At 38.9% G+C, this 20,153-nt stretch overlaps 1 protein-coding gene across 6 annotated transcripts in view; it reads right to left on the bottom strand.

The window, feature by feature from the left end:
- VPS13D (vacuolar protein sorting 13 homolog D) overlaps positions 1-20,153 on the bottom strand; it is a 256,779-nt gene that overhangs the window by 80,198 nt on the left and 156,428 nt on the right. For all 6 annotated transcript variants that reach the window (XR_010024193.1, XM_063104869.1, XM_063104870.1 and 3 more), the window contains 2 exons: positions 17,067-17,201; positions 15,670-15,837 (listed from right to left, as the gene is read on the bottom strand). Coding sequence is in view for 5 of the 6 variants with exons in the window: in XM_063104869.1 (XP_062960939.1) it covers positions 15,670-15,837; positions 17,067-17,201 (303 nt within the window). In the remaining variant the exon portion in view is untranslated. The remainder of the gene's footprint in view (positions 1-15,669; positions 15,838-17,066; positions 17,202-20,153) is intronic.

Below are 20,153 nucleotides of genomic sequence, written 5' to 3'. Positions count from 1 at the left end.
CTTCTGGAAGTATCTTCCTTTTTCTTCTATAGTCTCTCTTTTGGGAGATTCTCCCTCACCCCCAACATTGTAGAAATTACTTAAGGTAATTTCCTGATATAAGCTTACATTTTTCTCCTTATCACCCTCCTCTCCAAAAAGATTCTGCCCCAAGAATTATTCTTGTCATATATTGTTTCTTTGTGAGACCCAAATATGTTGTGATTCCCAAATATCTCACATAAATAGCACCATGGTTAATGAATGAAACAACAAGGCTCTGAAAGGGAAAAATACATTATTCTCTACCCATTCTGCAAGGAAGGATACGCCAGCAAGGTTCACAGACAATAGTGATGACAGAAAACCCTACTCTAATATGGAGCAGGTAAGTAGCAGGTAAGATTCAAGAAGTACTGTCCAGCAATGTTCTAGAAGTCAGGAGACCTTCAAATCTGAAGCTCTACCACTTTCTATTTGACGATATTGAGCAAGCTGTTTACTTTCACCGGGCCTCAGTTTCTTCATCTGTAATATGGTGGTAGAAGTAGTAGTAATACTAATAACAATGATGATGATAATAATACCATATGTCTGGTTTCAAGCTTCTAGAAATGATCAAAGATATTTAAGTGCTTCGTCAACAACTAAAAATCAGGACAAATATAAAGTGGTATTATCATTCCAATAAGGAATGATTAAACTCTAAGTTAATTATATTTCTCCTTTCCTCCAAGAAGCAAACCACAGAACAGGTCAACAGAACTAAACACGAAACTCTCAGGAATTTCTCCATCTGGCTTCTAACTCAAGTCATGGTGTCATTAAGCATCTGAACGCTAATCTGCTAGCAGAATTCAGAGACAAAAAGATCTCTACAAAATTTGAAAAGCTGTATGACAGACTAAGGGGAGAAAGGAGAATGTACAATACTCTCACAATAGTGGGAATGTACAATACTCTCTTATTTCAGGTGTTCTGTGCTAAAAACTAAATACTATTATTTCTAAATGACATACTAATTGCTCAGAAATGCTTCAAGTAGTGAAGTCCAGGAAATGGCCTAAAGAAATTACAACTTAACACATACATTTGGAGGGAGATGGCTGTTGGGAAAATGGTCTGAAGATCTCCATCAGCTCAGTACACACCGAAGTGGTCCAAAGCTCTGTTCTGCTTCTCAGGTAGAGCAGGAGGAAAGGCCTGGGGCTGCAAATCCCACACTATTAAATCTGAATAAATCTTAGATCAAGCACATCAACCATGTGAGAAAGTACTACCAGTTTACTCAAATGCTTTTGAGTCATACGTTTTCCATTTGAATAAAGAAAACTCTTTGAATCCTTTTCTTGCCTTTCAACCCTTTTACATTAGATTAGGAATTCCCAGGTAGTAAGGATTAGTTCAGAAAGCCTAGAAATTACAGTTGGCAAATTCCAGGGCCCAACACAGAGGAGTTAAAGTTGGGAACGAATGGAAAATTGTTTGAGCTTTACTTTTAAATGATGCTGTCTCCGACTGCTTGTGTTTTAGCTTCTACAATCGTTTGGGTTTGGTATAAGATTATACCTGAGAAGCTGCATTGTGTTGAGGAAAAATATAAAGGCCAACTCCCAAATTCACTTTTTTCTAGAACATTTTAAAAACTAATATAGTGCAAGCTTTAATATATAAATTAAGATGTCATTTCATCTGCTGTTATTCACAGTCTAAATTTTACATTATATATTAAAACACTTTAAAAGCTAAAAAAAAAAATCATTGCAATATAGATACAATGTAGGAAAATACATATTTGTGGCTTTATACACAATCTCAATTAGTCCATTCTATACAACAGTTTTCCAAAATATAAATGGCATTTTACATGCAAACTTTTTTTCTAAAACTTCTGACTCCAATAGTCACTCATTATTAAACCCCAGTCAAGGTTACTGGCCATTCTGGGTCTCATTTTTCTCATCTGTAAAATGGGGTAATACTTCCCTCCTTTTAGAGTACATGTGCAAATTAAATGAGATAGCATATATAACATTCCTAGTCCCATATTTGAGGCTAGTAGTTAATAAAGGATGGCTGTATTCTTCACATCCCTTTCTGATTTTTAAGCATGATATTGACCAAGAAATCCCCTCTTTCTTCTAAAAGAACACTTTGACTTGGCTCTTCTTCAAATGGAGAGAGACTTTTAGAAATAACAATTATAAGACAGAAAGAACTAAAGGAAAATAGAACCTTCCAAAAAGACAGGAGTGTCTTGACCTTTTACTGCCAAGAATTTGAATTTGATTTGTTCTTCAGATATCTATAAAATGAATTATAGTTCATCTCACCTTAAATTTGTCACAGTTTTTCAAGAAAGGCCAAATACTGACAGACATGAAGAATACTGAAATGCAGAAAAGGGAGGCACTACCACACCCCTGGAGGTAACCAGCCAACCTAAGAAAGCTTGGACACATTACTCATTTACTCACCATGTTTACACTAGAGTAGAAAACCACTATTCTTTAGGGGACACAAATATTTTCAACTCAGCAACTGAACATACTTTTCCACCACACAGACTGCAGTTTTGGAAGAGAAAGCGAATTCTTCTGCAACATGACATGTTCAGGTTAGGAACATAACTTAAGAATCTCATTCTGAACTGAAATACTATTAGGAAATAAAGACAAGTTTGAACTTTTTAAATCTTTCTGTTTCAAAAATAGGATTTCAATGGTGCTATCATTCCCCTGCTACCTTACTTCTGGCTATTGAGCTGCTTGATTAGGGTAGAAGGAGAGGAGAGCTAAACCCCCCACACCTGCCTCCTTCTTGGGCAAAGCTGCTAAATAGAGAAGGTGCAGACTGCCTGTGAATTTTGGTCACTTGTGATTCTCATGCCACCACTCTACCCCTCCCCCACCAAACACACTTCTGATCCCCCCACATATTTGAGATTTGCCCAGGTTAGAGTGGGTCATTCATTGGTCATTCAACATCTAAAATTTGCCTCTAACCAAAAAGAGCTCAGACTAAGGAAATTATTTTTAGTATTCAAGGGTATCAGAGGAAAATAAAACAAAAACTGATGCCAAAAGTTTGAGTCATTTCTTTATATACAACAACTTGAAGGTACCTCTGGTTGGCTGGAAAGGAAATCCCACAGGCGACTTATTTAGGATCAAAGTCTTTCTGACAATAGAAAACCCTACATTTTCTAAGGGGTAGATCACTGTCAGAAGTGAATTTCACTTAACCTAAAGTTTTATGCCAACTTTAAATACACTAAAATTCCAGTGCTTATGAGAAGTCATTCACCCGTTACTTGCTTACAGGTACATGGAAAAGCTATTATGGGGATAATCAGCTCAACTATAAAAATGCAGCAGTCATCCATAATGACAAAAACAGACACAAGTCATAAACTGCCTTTCCCCTTCAGAATTCGTGCAGACACTCACTCTGCATTCTTCTGTGCAAAGATAAAACTTTCGCCTTGAATAAACAGTGCTTTTAGTCTTGCTTGAGACTTATAAATATAGTGCCTACAAAATAAACACAAATAAATGCTGTTTCTTAAACAAAAGGCAGATGGACCCCTCTGCCCTTAACAAGGTCAGAGTGTGTAAGGTAGGAAGATCACTGCTGGCAGGGACTGGCTGAGAATCCCTGGCTGCAGAAACAGGAAAGTCAGTCTTCACTGGATCACTGTTATGCCCCAGATCTGGTTTTCTGGACAAAGGGCCAGTGAAAGGTTCTCTTGGAAGGGAAGGGGCTCATCCACACACTGCTGACCCAAATAGAGACCAAAGAAATGGAACAAAATATCATCTAAAGTCCTTAAATTTTTGACTAAACTATTTAACTATCTGAATTTTTCTCCCTCTCTCTCACATAACCTGCTTGTGTTTATCTTCAGACAGTTTTCCTAAAAGGTATCAAAGTTCATTCAGACTAGGTAGGGCTTTTTGTTTTGTTTGTTTTTTGTTTTCTCTGTTGTTTTTATTTTTTTAACATAGAGGCATGTCTAGAATAAACCAGTTACTGATATTTCAAAATCATAACTAAAATGAGAATTGAGTATAACTAGTGTAGAAAGGTCAGATCTTGGCCCTGCAATTACCTGGCTAACTTTGGGCAAGTCATCTTACCTCTCTGGGCCTCAGTTTCTTCATTTATATGATGGGGCTAATAATGCCTACCCCACTACTGACCTGGTTTTCATGATCAATGACACCACATGAGTAAAACCACATTTGCAATCAACAAGGTTCTTATTGCCTGAAAGATGCTGACGGTCATGACCAATCCAACACAAGAACAACCATGATCACCACTATATCCTGAGGGCCTGCTTTGTGACAAGGATGATCTGATAGTGGTCAACTTACCAGCAAACAGAGTGATATCAATAATAAGATTCTTGTGAGAAGTTAGCAGTAATCAATGTTTTATATTCTCTGCAATTCCTGAAAGAATGCCTTAGCCACACAATGGAAAAATATCATGTAGGAGAAAAAAACCAGGCCTTTAGAATTAGCCGGACTTGGATTCAAATCCACCCCTGTCGTTTCTAGGTGTGTGACCTTGAAAACATTACTTAACTTCTCTAAGTCTCAGTTTCCTGACTTGCAGAATAGAGATCAACACACACAAGACAATGTATGTAAAAGGTCTACCACCAGGCCTGACAAACAGAAGGTATTCAATAAAACTTCATAAACTAGTATGCGTTCCATAATGAAGAAGGGTGTTTTGACCTTGTTCCTATGTCTTTTCCTACTAATGCTATTTGCACCAAGAAATAATACAAAAATTTTAGGTCTTTATCCAATTTATAACAAACAAAAGTGATTTAAAACAACACAACAATGGCTAAAATGACTCCGAGTAAAATGTATCAATTAAAAACTGACAGACAAATTACACCTCACTGACAAAAATTTAGATCTGCAGAATTTGAGCTGGGAAATTTGAGCTTGGAAGAATAAATGCCACAATGCAAAAGAGAAGGAAATAAACCTACTCTACAACTGCAAAAGTTATCAGCAAAATTAACATGTAGTAAATAATAACTATGAATTCTAATTTCCATGAACAACAGACCGTGACGAAAATAATTTTATGTTTTTAACATGGAGAGTTATTAAAATATTTGTATTCATAAACATAGAATCAAAATATACATGTGATCTAAAAGGTACCCAAGATCAAAAGCATCCTATATTGACTTGATAAAGACACAGAGGGGTGAAAGCAGGATAATAAAGCAGAGGTTCCATCAGCGATGATCAGAAGTGTTCCTCTCCTTTGCTAGAAGAAATTAAGTATGATGTTGGTTTTCTTCCCTTACGAAAAGCAAATGACAGCTGTGGGGGGCAAACACTGAGTTTCTACAGGAGCAGAAAAAAGAATGGAATCATTTGCTCCACTGTTAACATCTGAGATTGTCTTAGTTTGAAAAGAACTTTTTTTTTTTTTGAGAACAGCTATGTAATTTTCCTGTATGTGAAAATGTTACACAATAATCACAGGTATAAGTGAAGTTGGAATCTATGTAAGAGTAGGGATTTGTTCAATAGAGGGTCTCCCAATTTTCTGGCTTTGAAAGAGGTTAGAGGGTCTTGCAGATATTCACATGACACAAAACTAGGAGAAAGTAGATGTTTTGCAATAATTCCCTCAACTTCTCCCTAGGTTTTCACATACTTCATCTCTTCTGCTTCTCAAGTCAGGGGGAATTAGCATCACCTTTCCTGGTGCGTGTGTTAAGATGCAAAACAAAACCCTTAAGACTAACAGAGGAAACAATTATTTAAAGGTAGAAATGGAATTAGAGCCCCAGTATCCTGACTACCAACCCAAGCTGCCCTCAATGCACAATCCTATGTAAATAATAATGGTTTATAATCCTTTAGAGACTTGAATCATTCTGAGAATCCAAAAAACCTTTAGACCCTTATCCCAGAAAAACACACACATATATAGAATATTTATAATTAATTTAAGAGGTTTATGGAGCTTCTTCACTCCATTCAAAGCCCATCGAACCAGGTTAAAGCCCTTTGGTCTGTGCAGCAAAGTAGGGCTGGCTAGCTGGAGAGTGAGGTGCAGTTCTGTCTTCTCTGACCTTTTTTCCAGTCACTAGAACTGAGGCACTCTTTTAAAGGAATACTTCCCACAGGCAACAGTTGATTACTGTGGTCATCTGCACTTCCTGAACTTCTCTTGTGTACACAGAGAAGCAAACAAAACATTCCCCGAAAGTCATATTAAAGGTCTGATTTCAACCTACGAAACTACAAGAAAATGGAGATCTTTAGCCTAAGCACATAAGCAGAATCACAGATGACCTGGATGGGTGCTTAGTTGACAGACCCAGCTTTTGGATCTACCTTTTCCTGTGTGAAGTTGTAATTTTCAGTTTGTTTTCTCACCTTAGAACTGTTGACTAATTTTTCTAACACATCTAGGGTTCTTGGTATCAAAATAAATTAAACGGCAATTTCCCTCAGCCTGTGGCTCCAATACTGATTAGCTTATTAAAGAAAGGCAAGACAAATAAATGAAAAAGAACCCCAACCACACGGGGAGCAAGGTTCACACTCGAGAGGACTTGTGCCCTGGAAAGCAATACCTTCGTGCAAATCCAATGACAAAATAAAGCACAATAACCATAAAATGCATTATCGCTGCCACTAGGCCCTCCTGCAGATCCGGGAGTGGGGATGGGGATAGGGAGAACTCTGCCCTTTCTTTCTGCCTAAGACATATTCTCATGCTGTCCCTCAAACTTCAAAAACAGTTTTCTGGGGGAAAAAGAAGAACCAGGAAATAAATGAGACTACTATAAATGAGGGAGAATAAGGAAAGGACCAATTCTTTTCACCAGGATATTGCAGGGAAACTGTGAAGAAACTCATAAAGGGTCTCACCTGTCAAGAGACACAGGCGAATCCACAGCTTCTTCATTCTTATGCAGAAGGTTAACTGTAGTGGTTTCCTAATAGCCAAAATGGCCCAGATGGGGATTGACTCTCTACTCTCAGTGCCCAGGATCCTCCTCCTCTGCAGACCACAATATACTGGCTTTCATTTTAAGGGCAGTAATGTTTTTCTGGTGGTTCAAGTCTCAATGCAAATATTACAGTCAAAGTGATGATCTATTTCTCTTCTTTGGTCTGTATTTTTCATAATTTTCTTAATGTCCCATCTCTTTTTATCCTACCAATAAGCCTGTAAAGTAGGTGCATTTCTTTTCTTTTCTTTTTTTTTTTGGTGGCTGGCTGATATAGGGATCCAAACCCTTGACTTTGGTGTTACCAGCACTACACTTCCCCAAGTGAGAATAGGTGCATTTCTATTCCTGGTTAGGGAAGTCCTCACAGTAAACCATAAGCATATTCATTTTTCAAATTACAGTAAATTCCAGGGATATAAAAACAAAAAAAGAAATTATAAAGAGGAGTTTCAAGATGGCGGCGGCTGGCGCGGAGTAGCTGAGGTGGAAAAGGTGGCCACTGGGCCTCAGGCAGCCAGGAAACTTGTGGACCTTCCTCTGGCCATCTCTTAAGGGAGGACTGCTGCTGCTGGCCGGTCGTGGGGGCTCAACGCCACTTTGCCCCCGGCAGGAGAGGCTGCCTCATTTACAGGCAACAGCTTTGAAGTGTGGAGCAGGAAAAGAACTGATTCTTAGCTGCAAAAGTGAGTCTTGAAACAGGGAACACGGCGCCAGGGCTGCTGTGGATGCAGCCAGGATCCCGGAGGCTGGGGCCGCACTGAAGGCGGCCAGCTGCCCTATTCAGGATTCGAGGTTTCAGGCCGGCATTAAAGAAGATTCCTGGGAGCGCCCGAGCGGCGCCGCAACTGAACAGCCCGAGGCAGCAGCGCCGAGAACACGGAAGGCAACAAACCAGAGACAGAGCGAGCGCCCGACCTGGCACAGCACTGTGAGTGATCCCTGGCACAGCTCTGTTCGGGGGGTGGATGCCCACGCGGCTCCCGCCTGCACCACCAGGCCACTCACTGCCACGGTGCTGCCTCCATTTTCCCAGGTGCGGGCAGCTCCGCCCTGCTCGGCCATCACTGAGCCCATTTGCTTGGCCTGGCGCGGGGCTTTCCGGACCCTGCGGGCCGACCTCCTCTCCCACTCCCTCCGTGGTTCTCTGGCAGGGCTGGGGGTGTGGGGCGTCCCGACCAGTTTTGGGAGGGCTAGGAAGTACGGGCGGGCCGACTGTCACTCCACCACACCCTGGACTCCAGCCCCGGTAAACTTCCTGTTACTGGGAGGCAGATACCATCTCTGCGACCACCAGTTTGGAAAAATGCCTAACGAATTTCTGGTTGGGAATAGTGTGGTAGGAGAGTTCCCAGGTCCGCTTGAACCTGCCGGAGAGCAGGCTGCAGGCGGGCACTAGACTCGGTTTATACCGGGGGGATACAAAGGTGAACAAGACCTGAGAAAGATCTACACAGTGCTACAAAGGCACCCAGAGAGACCGGTCGTCTGTGCCTAGCAGAAACCTGGTAGACTTCCTGGGCGAGGCGGTGCTGAGCAGGGTCTTGAAGGCCCAGCTGATAGACGAGGGGTGCAGAAGACACGCCCCAGCCCAGCACAGTGTGCACAGAGGGGGGAGACGTGCGGCCAGGGAGGCGGAGACTCGACAGAAACCACACACCCGGTGGGGTCGCCACTGCACGATCTAACAGCCTGGGCCAGAGCACACGGAACGGGGAGAAGTCCTGTACAGAAAGTGAAAGCTCAACAGAGATCACACACCCTGTGGTACGTGATCCACCAGCCCAGCAGAGTACAAGCTGACCAGAAAGGTGGATCCCCGGAGAAGCCCAAGACCCGAGGCAACCACACACACAAGACACTAGAGGCCAACTGAGCAGTCACGGCGGGAGCCATACCAAATTGGCAACCACAGCAACATCCTAGTTAGTCATTAGTCTTAAACCAGTGGACTGTGAAACCCCCTGCAACAATGAATAAACACCAAAAAAAAGACACCGGAAATACAAAAAATCAAGAAAGTACACCACCAAAAGTTAATAAATCTCATACTCTAGATCCTATAGAACAAGAAGCCCTTGAAATAACTGACAAGGAATTTCGAGTGATAATTCTAAGGAAACTGAATGAGATACAAGAAAACTCAGCTAGACATCATGATGAAATGAGGAAAAGTATACAGGATCTGAAAGAGGAAATATACAAGGAAATCAATGTCCTGAAAAAAAATGTAGCAGAACTTGCTGAACTGAAGAAGTTATTCAGCGAAATAAAAAACACAACGGAGAGTTTAACCAGCAGGCTTGTCGAAGTTGAAGAGAGAACCTCTGAACTTGAAGATGGGCTGTTTGAAATAACACAAGCAGACAAAAAGAAAGAAAAAAGAATCAAGGACATGGAAGAAAATCTGAGAGAGATATCAGACAACCTCAAGCGCTCAAATATCCGAGTCATGGGTATTCCAGAAGGGGAGGAAAATGGAGATTCCATTGAAAACATATTCAACAAAATAGTGGCAGAAAACTTCCCAGGTATAGGAAAAATCACAGATCTTCAGATCCAGGAAGCTCAACGATCTCCAAACGTATTCAACCCAAAAAGGCCTTCTCCAAGACATGTCATAGTCAAATTGGCAAAACTCAGAGACAAAGAGAGAATCTTAAAAGCTGCAAGAGAGAAGCGTCAAATCACCTATAAGGGAGCCCCAATCAGGTTAACATCAGACTTTTCATCACAAACCCTAAAAGCTAGAAAGGAATGGGATGATATTTTCAAAATACTAAAAGACAAAGATTGCCAGCCAAGAATACTCTACCCTGCAAGGCTATCCTTCCGAAATGAGGGGCAAATAGTATATTTCTCAGACAAACAAAAACTGCGGGAGTTCACTACCACAAGACCACCCTTACAAGAAATCCTCAAGGGAGTACTGCGTTTGGTTCCTGAAAAATAACTACCACTGCCATAAAAACCTAAGAAAAATCTAAACCTGCTAGTACAATAAAAATGGCATTCATGAAGAGAAAACAAGCTAACAAAAACACTATCTACAACCTAAGGAACCAACAAACAAAGAAACCAAACAGTAAATCAGAAAGCAAGGAACAAAAGACACCTAAGACAACCAAACAACCAATAAAATGCTAGGAATAAATCAACACCTTTCAATAACAACTCTTAATGTTAAAGGCTTAAATTCCCCAATTAAAAGACACAGACTGGCTGACTGGATCAAAAAGCAGGACCCAACTATATGCTGCCTACAAGAGACCCACCTCACCCATAAAGATTCACACAGACTAAGAGTGAAAGGATGGAAAAAGATTTACCATGCAAACAGAAAAGAAAAACGAGCTGGAGTGGCTATTCTTATATCTGACAAAATAGACTTTAAACTAAAAACCATAAAAAGAGACAATGAGGGACACTACTTAATGATAAAAGGACTGATCCATCAAGAAGACATAACAATCATAAATATGTACGCACCCAATGTTGGAGCAGCCAGATTTATAAAACAAACTCTATTAGACCTAAAGAAGGAAACAGACACTAATACCATAATAGCAAGGGACCTGAACACTCCACTGTCAATATTAGACAGATCATCTAGGCAAAGAATCAGTAGAGAAACACAAGATCTAAACAAGACTCTAGACCAATTGGAATTGGCAGATATCTACAGAACATTCCACCCAACAACCTCAGAATATTCATTCTTCTCATCAGCACATGGATCATTCTCCAGGATAGATCACATATTAGGTCACAAATCAAGTCTCAATAAATTCCAAAAAATTGGAATTATCCCATGTATCTTCTCAGACCACAATGGATTAAAACTAGAAATTAATAACAAACAAAACTCTGGAAACTATACAAACACATGGAAATTAAACAGCATTCTACTTAATGACATATGGGTCCAAGAAGAAATCAAGCAGGAAATCAAAAAGTTTATTGAAACTAATGAAAACAATGATACATCATACCAAAACCTGTGGGATACTGCAAAAGCAGTATTGAGGGGAAAATTTATTGCATTAAATGCTCACTTCAGAAGAATGGAAAGATGGCAAGTGAACAACCTAACACTTCACCTTAAAGAACTAGAAAAACAAGAACAATCCAATCCTAAAGTTAGCAGACGGAAAGAAATCATTAAGATCAGAGCAGAACTGAATGAAATTGAAAACCAAAAAACAATTCAAAAGATCAACGAATCAAAAAGTTGGTTTTTTGAAAAGATAAATAAAATTGACAAACCATTAGCATGGCTAACAAAAAAAAGAAGAGAGAAGACTCAAATAACAAAAATTAGAAATGAAAAAGGCGATGTTACAACTGATTCATCTGAAATACAAGGAATCATTCGAGACTACTATAAACAACTATACGCCAACAAATTTGAAAATCTGGAGGAAATGGATAAATTTCTGGACACACACAAGCTCCCAAAACTGAACCGTGAAGACGTAGAAATTTTGAACAGACCAATAACAATAAAGGAGATTGAAGCTGTTATCAGAAGGCTCCCAACAAAGAAAAGCCCAGGACCAGATGGATTCACAGCAGAATTTTACCAAACATTCAAACAGGAATTGACACCGATTCTTTACAAACTATTCCAAAAGATTGAAACGGACGCAAATCTCCCAAACTCATTCTATGAAGCAAACATCATCCTGATACCAAAACCAGGTAAAGATATAACCAAAAAAGAAAACTACAGGCCGATATCCTTGATGAATATAGATGCAAAAATCCTCACTAAAATACTAGCAAACAGAATACAGCAACACATACGAAAAATTATTCATCACGATCAAGTGGGATTCATCCCAGGGATGCAAGGTTGGTTCAACATACGCAAATCAATAAATGTGATACACCATATTAATAAACTCAAACACAAGGACCATATGATCATCTCTATAGATGCTGAAAAAGCATTTGATAAAGTTCAGCACTCATTCATGACAAAGACCCTCTATAAGTTAGGTATAGAGGGAAAGTATCTCAACATAATTAAAGCCATATATGCCAAACCCACTGCCAATATCATCCTGAATGGGGAAAAGCTGAAAGCTTTTCCTTTAAGAACAGGCACTAGACAAGGATGCCCACTCTCACCACTCCTATTCAACATAGTGTTGGAAGTACTAGCCAGAGCAATCAGAGAAGAGAAGGAAATAAAGGGCATCCAGATTGGAAAAGATGAAGTCAAACTGTCCCTGTTTGCAGATGACATGATCCTATATATCGAACAGCCTAAAACCTCTACAAAAAAACTGTTGGAATTGATAAATGATTTCAGCACAGTAGCAGGATACAAAATCAACACACAAAAATCAGTAGCATTTCTTTTCTCCAATAGTGAACATGCAGAACGAGAAATCAAGAAAACCTGCCCATTTACAATAGCCACCAAAAAAATAAAATACTTAGGAATTGAGTTAACCAAGGAGGTGAAAAATCTCTGTAATGAGAACTACAAACCACTGCTGAGAGAAATTAGAGAGGATACAAGAAGATGGAAAGATATCCCATGCTCTTGGATTGGAAGAATCAACATAGTGAAAATGTCCATACTACCCAAAGTGATATACAAATTCAATGCAATCCCCATCAAAATTCCAAAGACATTTTTCTCAGAAATGGAAAAAACTATTCAGACATTTATATGGAACAATAAAAGACCACGAATAGCCAAAGCAATGCTCAGCAAAAAAAATAAAGCTGGAGGCATAACACTACCTGACTTTAAGCTATACTACAAAGCTATAATAACCAAAACAGTATGGTACTGGCATAAAAACAGACACACTGACCAATGGAATAGAATAGAGAATCCAGAAATCAACCCACACACTTACTGCCATCTGATCTTTGACAAAGGCACCAAGCCTATTCACTGGGGAAGGGACTGCCTCTTCAGCAAGTGGTGCTGGGATAACTGGATATCGATATGCAGGAGAATGAAACTAGATCCATACCTCTCACCGTATACTAAAATCAACTCAAAATGGATTAAGGATTTAAATATACACCCTGAGACAATAAAACTTCTTAAAGAAAACATAGGGGAAACACTTCAGGAAATAGGACTGGGCACAGACTTCATGAATACGACCCCAAAAGCACGGGCAACCAAAGGAAAAATAAACAAATGGGATTATATCAAACTAAAAAGCTTCTGCACAGCAAAAGAAACAATTACAAGAGTTAAAAGACAACCAACAGAGTGGGAGAAAATATTTGCAAAATATACATCTGACAAAGGATTAATATCCAGAATATATAAGGAACTCAAACAACTTTACAAGAAGAAAACAAGCAACCCAATTAAAAAATGGGCAAAAGAGCTAAGTAGGCATTTCTCTAAGGAAGATATCCAAATGGCCAACAGACATATGAAAAAATGCTCAACATCACTCAGCATCCGGGAAATGCAAATCAAAACCACATTGAGATACCATCTAACCCCAGTTAGGATGGCTAAAATCCAAAAGACTATGAACGATAAATGCTGGCGAGGCTGTGGAGAAAAAGGAACTCTCATACATTGTTGGTGGGACTGCAAAATGGTGCAGCCTCTATGGAAAATGGTATGGAGGTTCCTTAAACAATTGCAAATAGATCTACCATACGACCCAGCCATCCCACTGTTGGGAATATACCCAGAGGAATGGAAATCATCAAGTCGAAGGTATACCTGTTCCCCAATGTTCATCGCAGCACTCTTTACAATAGCCAAGAGTTGGAACCAGCCCAAATGCCCACCATCAGATGAGTGGATACGGAAAATGTGGTACATCTACACAATGGAATACTACTCAGCTATAAAAACGAATGAAATACTGCCATTTGCAACATGGACCTTGAGAGAATTATATTAAGTGAAACAAGTCAGGCACAGAAAGAGAAATACCACATGTTCTCACTTATTGGAGGGAGCTAAAAATTAATATATAAATTCACACACACACATACACACATACACACACAAACCGGGGGGGGGGGGAGGAAGAAGATATAACAACCACAATTATTTGAAGTTGATACAACAAACAAACAGAAAGGACATTGTTGGGGGGGAGGGAGAAGGGAGGGAGGTTTTGGTGATGGGGAGCATTAATCAGCTACAATGTATATCGACAAAATAAAATTAAAAAAAAAAAAAAAAAAAAAAAAAAACCTCAAGGTGGACTAAGAGAGAAAAAAAAAAAAATTAAATCTTTTTCTTTCATTTGGAAATATACTTCAACTTTTAAAGATTCAAAAAAAAAAAGTTTTTTATAATAAAATGATTTTGAAAAAAAAAAAAAAAAAAAAAGAAATTATAAAACCGGGGACACTTTCCTATGTTAATTAGAATTTAATGAAGACTTTAAACTGGGGATTTACAATGAAATATTTAAGTGCATCTGTTTATATTAAATCCAATACCTAAAAGAAGAACGAGGAATCTGTGCCACGACCATGATGCTTTATGTTGCACAAGGGGCCAAAGTCTAAGTGCAGCATAAGAAAGGATTCAAGGTAGAATGTGTGCATGCGTTCAGACTCTAAATCTGAGTCTCGCTGTTTTCAAACTATGAGTAAGAAAGTCTGTCACCTCTGCCTTTCACTCTTTCTCTAAAGGGAAAGTGTTGCCCGTTTTGAACCACAAGTTGCACAGTACGCTTTTGTTCTGGTTCAATAAAATCACAGTACTGAAGAAACTGATCTGACAAACGAACTGTCATCTCTAGAAAATAGTTTAGAAAAAGGAATAAATTCCCAGCTTTCACACATTATTAATAGGAAAACCATGCAATAAAAAAATGCTATCCAACTCTACCTTTTTACCTGCTCTTCAAGATAAATTCTTGTATAGCACCATAAATGTATCTTTTGGTAAAAAATAGGTGTTTTCTCAAACTGAGTTCATTCATGAAAAAGTGAACCTCTATAAGAAATGTTTGTTGAGTTCAAAGGAAGGAGAAGAAAGCAGAGCTCTTTAGAGAAATTTTGTATGTTGTCAAGTAGCAACTACCTTTCAACTATCTTCAGCATTTCCAGTTTCACACATAAAATCAATTCCTACCAGAAAATATAGAGTGGACTAACAAAATGTCCACCAAATAAGATGCCAGTGAACAAAAAGGTCAAATGGCCAAGGTCAAGGGTTCAGATCCCCATACTGGCCAGCCACGAAAATAAAAAAAAAGTCAATTAGGCTGCAATAAACAGGAGAATTACACCACTGTCCTTCACTGCTGGACGACTTGAAGGGTTGTCACTGTAGAAAGCTGATCATAGAAGGGATTAACTGGTAGACTTTGGGCAGGAGAATGGACGGAACCAATCTTCTGTTTTAAAAAGTGAGCTCATTCTAGTGGCATTGTAAAAGATGCAAGGAAGTCCGGGGGGTCAGGAGGCTATGGCACTGGCCCAGGTAAGAGATAAGCAGAACCTGGACAAGGGCAATAGTAATGGAGAGAGGAAAGAAAGATGTTCTCGAGGTGGATTCAGTAGGCTGGTGACAGGTTAATGGAGGTGAGGAAAAGGTAAGGCACGTGGGCAATGAAGCAAAAGACATGGACATAACTTCCCACAGCCCATTAACTATCAGAGAAACTACAGTAAGGTAGGAGACTCACAAGGTTAATTATAATGGAATTTCACCTCTATTTCCTTACCTTGGCAGCAGAGTTTGATACTCCATGTGTGACATTTCTGATAAGGCCCCCAACATTTCCATACTTTATCAGTCCAGTAACCCCTTCAGAAACATCATTCAAAAGCCCCATGGGATTGCCAAGAAAATCCACCGATCCCAGGATTCGAGCTGCCTGGCTGAGGAGTTCCTGTCAAATGGAGGAGACAGAGAAAAATCAAACTGGCGTTTGTTTATATTTCCAGATACCAATGTCCCAAGCAAAAAGGTTAGAAATCCATCTTGTCCTCCATTCCCATTACTACCAACAATTACCCTTTAATCTTCATCAACTGTAAAATAATCTCCTGTCCTTTCACGGGCTCCACCTAAACTTCTCCCAATATACACATCCTAAAGATCGCTTTCAATACTCTTAGAAATACTCTTCAAAGCCAGTTAGAAGAATAAAAATAGCTATGAAACAAAAAAGATTCTTTAAGAGTATTTACACGGGTACTTCAAAAAGTTCATAGAAAGATTCGTATTATTTTTTAATTCTATTTTTCCATGAACTTTTTGAAGTACCTGCATATTAATATATATATCACTCTCCTTTTCATCCTTTCTACAAATAGAGAATTAATCAGCAGCAGGGAGGCTTTTAAAAGAAAAGGGAGGGAGGAAGGTAGATTTGCAGTTCCCCTCATAAGCTGTGGAGGAGGTAGGAGACAGGAAGAGGGCATGGACAGACTTCTCAGAAACACTCCACTTTTTCTGCACTCCAATTGCCTTATTCACGTGATATTTACTACCTCACTCTTCTTAGAGGTAGGTGGGAATATTACCAATTAGAAAAGTCAAGGAAGGAAGCAAGGAAGAAAGGTAGGGAAAGAGAAAAGGAAGTAAGAACAGATGTATTTTAACTTTGAAAGCTAATAAATTTGATATGATCTTGACCTATCTATTCATCAAAAAATATGCCTCGGCTTTACACTATGGTCTTTGCAGCCCATTCTGCAAAACAGAAAATATCCAACTTGATTATAAAAAAATTTTCAAGATCAACTCAAGGGCAGGATCTCATAGGATCTAGAACACTGGTGTGGTTGTTGAAAATAGGCCCATGCCTAGTAAATAAAGAGTTCACAGTATTTTGTGTTATTATTAAAGCATTAATTAAGCCATTAAGAGTCGTGATTAACCTAATGGGAGCCCCTGAGATTAGCTCTGAGGGACAAGACTAACAACTCATAAGTCAAATGTACTGTCTCAGGATTTCCAATGTATTCATGGGATGTGACCTAACCCGTAACACAACAGAGCTGCAATGCTTAACTGGGTTCTAAAATAGTAATGTCTTAGTAACCAAAATTCCCAAACAACTAAAACAAACATTCTGTTTATGCTCCAGCCACTAAGTACTTTTCCAAAGCTTACCTCCTGGAAATGTTTAAGAATATCATTGATGATGAACTCCTTGGTCTCATAGGGATGTACCCGAGTGAATGGATCCAAATTAATCACAGCATCTTCAAACCGAATCAATGGAAATCCCAAGGTGCTTTTTAGGGCCTAGTTAGGGAAGAAAGGAAATGACATACTTTAGCCATATGATGGCTTTCCAGAGTACTATAATTCTGGATTCCATGAAAGCTACAAGTCATGCTAACTTTCCAATAAATAAGGATTTTCTCTATCATTATAAAAGTAAAGGACTAGGGGGAAAAAAATTATATATATATATCATCCGAAGTCATACACCTCACAAGAAATAAACACTGTTAGCTTCATGGCATAATTCTTTTTGGTCTATTTTGTATCTGTTTGTCATGTTTTACTTTTTGGTTGATGACTGCCACACATACAGAAAAGTGTACTCATCAAATGTACAGTTCAATGATATTTCCCAAAGTGAACACAATGATGTAACCACCACCCAGATCAGAAAGTAAATTATTTTCCCCATCTTGGAAGTAGCCCCCTCCCCATTTGCAGACCCCCAGTCACCAATCCCTCCCTCTTCCTCAAAGATAACTATTATCATGACTGCTACCACCACCAATTAGTTTTCTTTGCTTTGAATTTTATATAAATGAAATCATCAGTATGTACTTCATTATATGCGGCTTCTTATAGGCAACATTAAGTGTGTGAGATTCACTGGGTTGTTACATATAGCAATGAAAATTAACAAATTGCAGCTATGTAATATTCCATTGTACATATAAAACAATTTATTTAACCATTACTGTTGATGAAAACTTGGGTTGTTTCAATTTTTTTGCCATTATGAATAATGCTGCTATGAACGTTCTTAGACATGTCTTTTGGGGCACATTCGTATGCATTTTTCTTGGATATATACTTGGGAGTAAAACTGCTGGGTCATAAAGAATGCACATGTTCAACCTCAGTATATACTGCCTAACAGTTTTCCAAAGTGGTTTTCTAAAGTTTTCCAAAGTGGTTGAATCAGTTTACACTCCCTCCAGCCATCACTGAAATTACCTGCTGTCCTATATCCTCATCAACACTTGGTATATAGTGTTTTTAAAAATATTCTGATGAGTATGTAATGGTACCTCAGTGTGGTTTTAATGTCCATTTTCCTGTTGACAAATGAGCTTATGCACCTTTTCATATGTATATTGGTCATTTGGATATCTTTTTTCGTGAAGTGCCTATTCAAGTCTTTTGCTCATTTTTGAAGTGAGTTGTCTGTTTTTCCTTATTGTGTCATAGGAGTTTTTCTTATATGTTCTGTATATAAGTCTTCTGTTGAATAGACGTAAATGTATTGCAAATATCTTCTTCCATTCTGTGACTTGACTTATTACTCATTAAATGATACCTTTTTTTTTTTGTCTTTTTGTGACCGGCCGCACCGCGCTCAGCCAGCGAGCGAACCAGCCATCCCTATATAGGATCCGAACCTGCGGCAGGAGCACTGCCGCGCTCCCAGCGCCACACTCTCCCGAGTGCGCCACAGGGTCGGCCCTTAAATGATACCTTTTAATGATCAGATGTTCTTAATTTTAACAAAACCTACCTTATCAATCTTTTCCTTTACGGTAAGAGCTTCCTGTGCTTGATCAACAAGTATTATCTACAACAAGGTCATAAAGATATTCCCACATGTTTACTTATAGAAGTATTATTGTTTTACTTTTCACACTGAAATCTATAATCAACCTAGACTTGATTTTTATGTATGGTGTGAGACAGAGATCAAGATTCATTTTTTCCAGATGGAAAAAAAGACCAAGTAACGTTTTTCGAAAAGACCATCCTTTCCCCTATTGCAGTACAGTGTAAACTTTGTCATGAGTCAAGTGACTGTACATATGCATTCATTTCTGGATTCTCTTTTCTGTTTTATTTTCTTCTGCTTTCTACCAATACCACACTGGCTTAATTACTGTAGTTTTGTAGTAATTTTTTAAATCTAATGGTGTAAGCTCTCCAACTTGTTCTTTTTCTTCAGGATTACTGCCATGGGTTAAGTATGTCCCCCCAAAAGTTCATATATTAGAAACTTGACAACCACTGTAACAGTTTAACACTGTTAAACTGAAGGTGGGAAATCCAATTATGGTATTTGAAAGATGGGGCCTTTAAGAGGTGATTAGATTGTGAGGATTGTGGCCTTGTGAATGGACTAATCCATTCACAGAATAACGGCATTGTTCTGATAGCTTTATAAGGAGAGTGAGAAGATTAGTTCTCTCTTGCTCAGCCCATTCTCACCATGTGACACCTTGGTTGCCATGGGACCCTGAGAGTTCCCACTAAGAAGAAGGCCCTCACCAGATGTATTACCTAGACTGTGGACTTCCCAGCCACAGAACTGTAAGAAATAAATTTCATTCTTTACACATTACCCAGTTTCAGGTATTCTGTTTCAAGCAACATAAATGGACTAATGCAATTACCTTGGCTGCTCTTTTCACTTTTCAATTATATATAAATTTTACAATCAGCCTGTCAATTTGCCACAAAATAGGTGATGGAATTTTCATCAGGACTGTATTCAATCTACAGATCAATTTAAAGAGAAATGATAACTTTACAATATTGAATCTTCCAATGTATTAACATGGTATATTCCTCCATATATGTACGTTTTTAATTTCCTTAATAATGTTTAATTGTTTTCTGTGTAGAGGTCTTGTACATCTTTTGTTGGACTTACTCCTAAGTATCTATGGTAGATTAAAAATGACCACAGGGCCGAGCCTGTGGCGCGCTCGGGAGGGTGCGGCGCTGGGAGAGCAGTGACGCTCCCGCCATGTGTTCGGATCCCATATGGGAATGGCCGGTGCACTCACTGGCTGAGTACCGGTCACGAAAAAGACAAAAAAAAAAAAAAAAAAAAAAAAATGACCACAAGTTCTTTACATCTTCTCCTTCCAAGAGGTGAAGTCTATTTCTACTCCAATTGAATCGTCACTAACCTTGTAATTTGCTTCAGTCAGTAGGATGGGGGAGAAGTAATGTTGTGTAACCTATGAGGCCTAGCCCTCA

The sequence above is a fragment of the Cynocephalus volans genome, chromosome 8 (assembly GCF_027409185.1).
Source record: "Cynocephalus volans isolate mCynVol1 chromosome 8, mCynVol1.pri, whole genome shotgun sequence".
In the NCBI taxonomy this organism is placed as follows: Eukaryota; Metazoa; Chordata; class Mammalia; order Dermoptera; family Cynocephalidae; genus Cynocephalus; species Cynocephalus volans.
The sequence above is the reverse complement of the archived record's forward strand: the minus strand, read 5'-3'. Positions and strand labels throughout refer to the sequence as shown.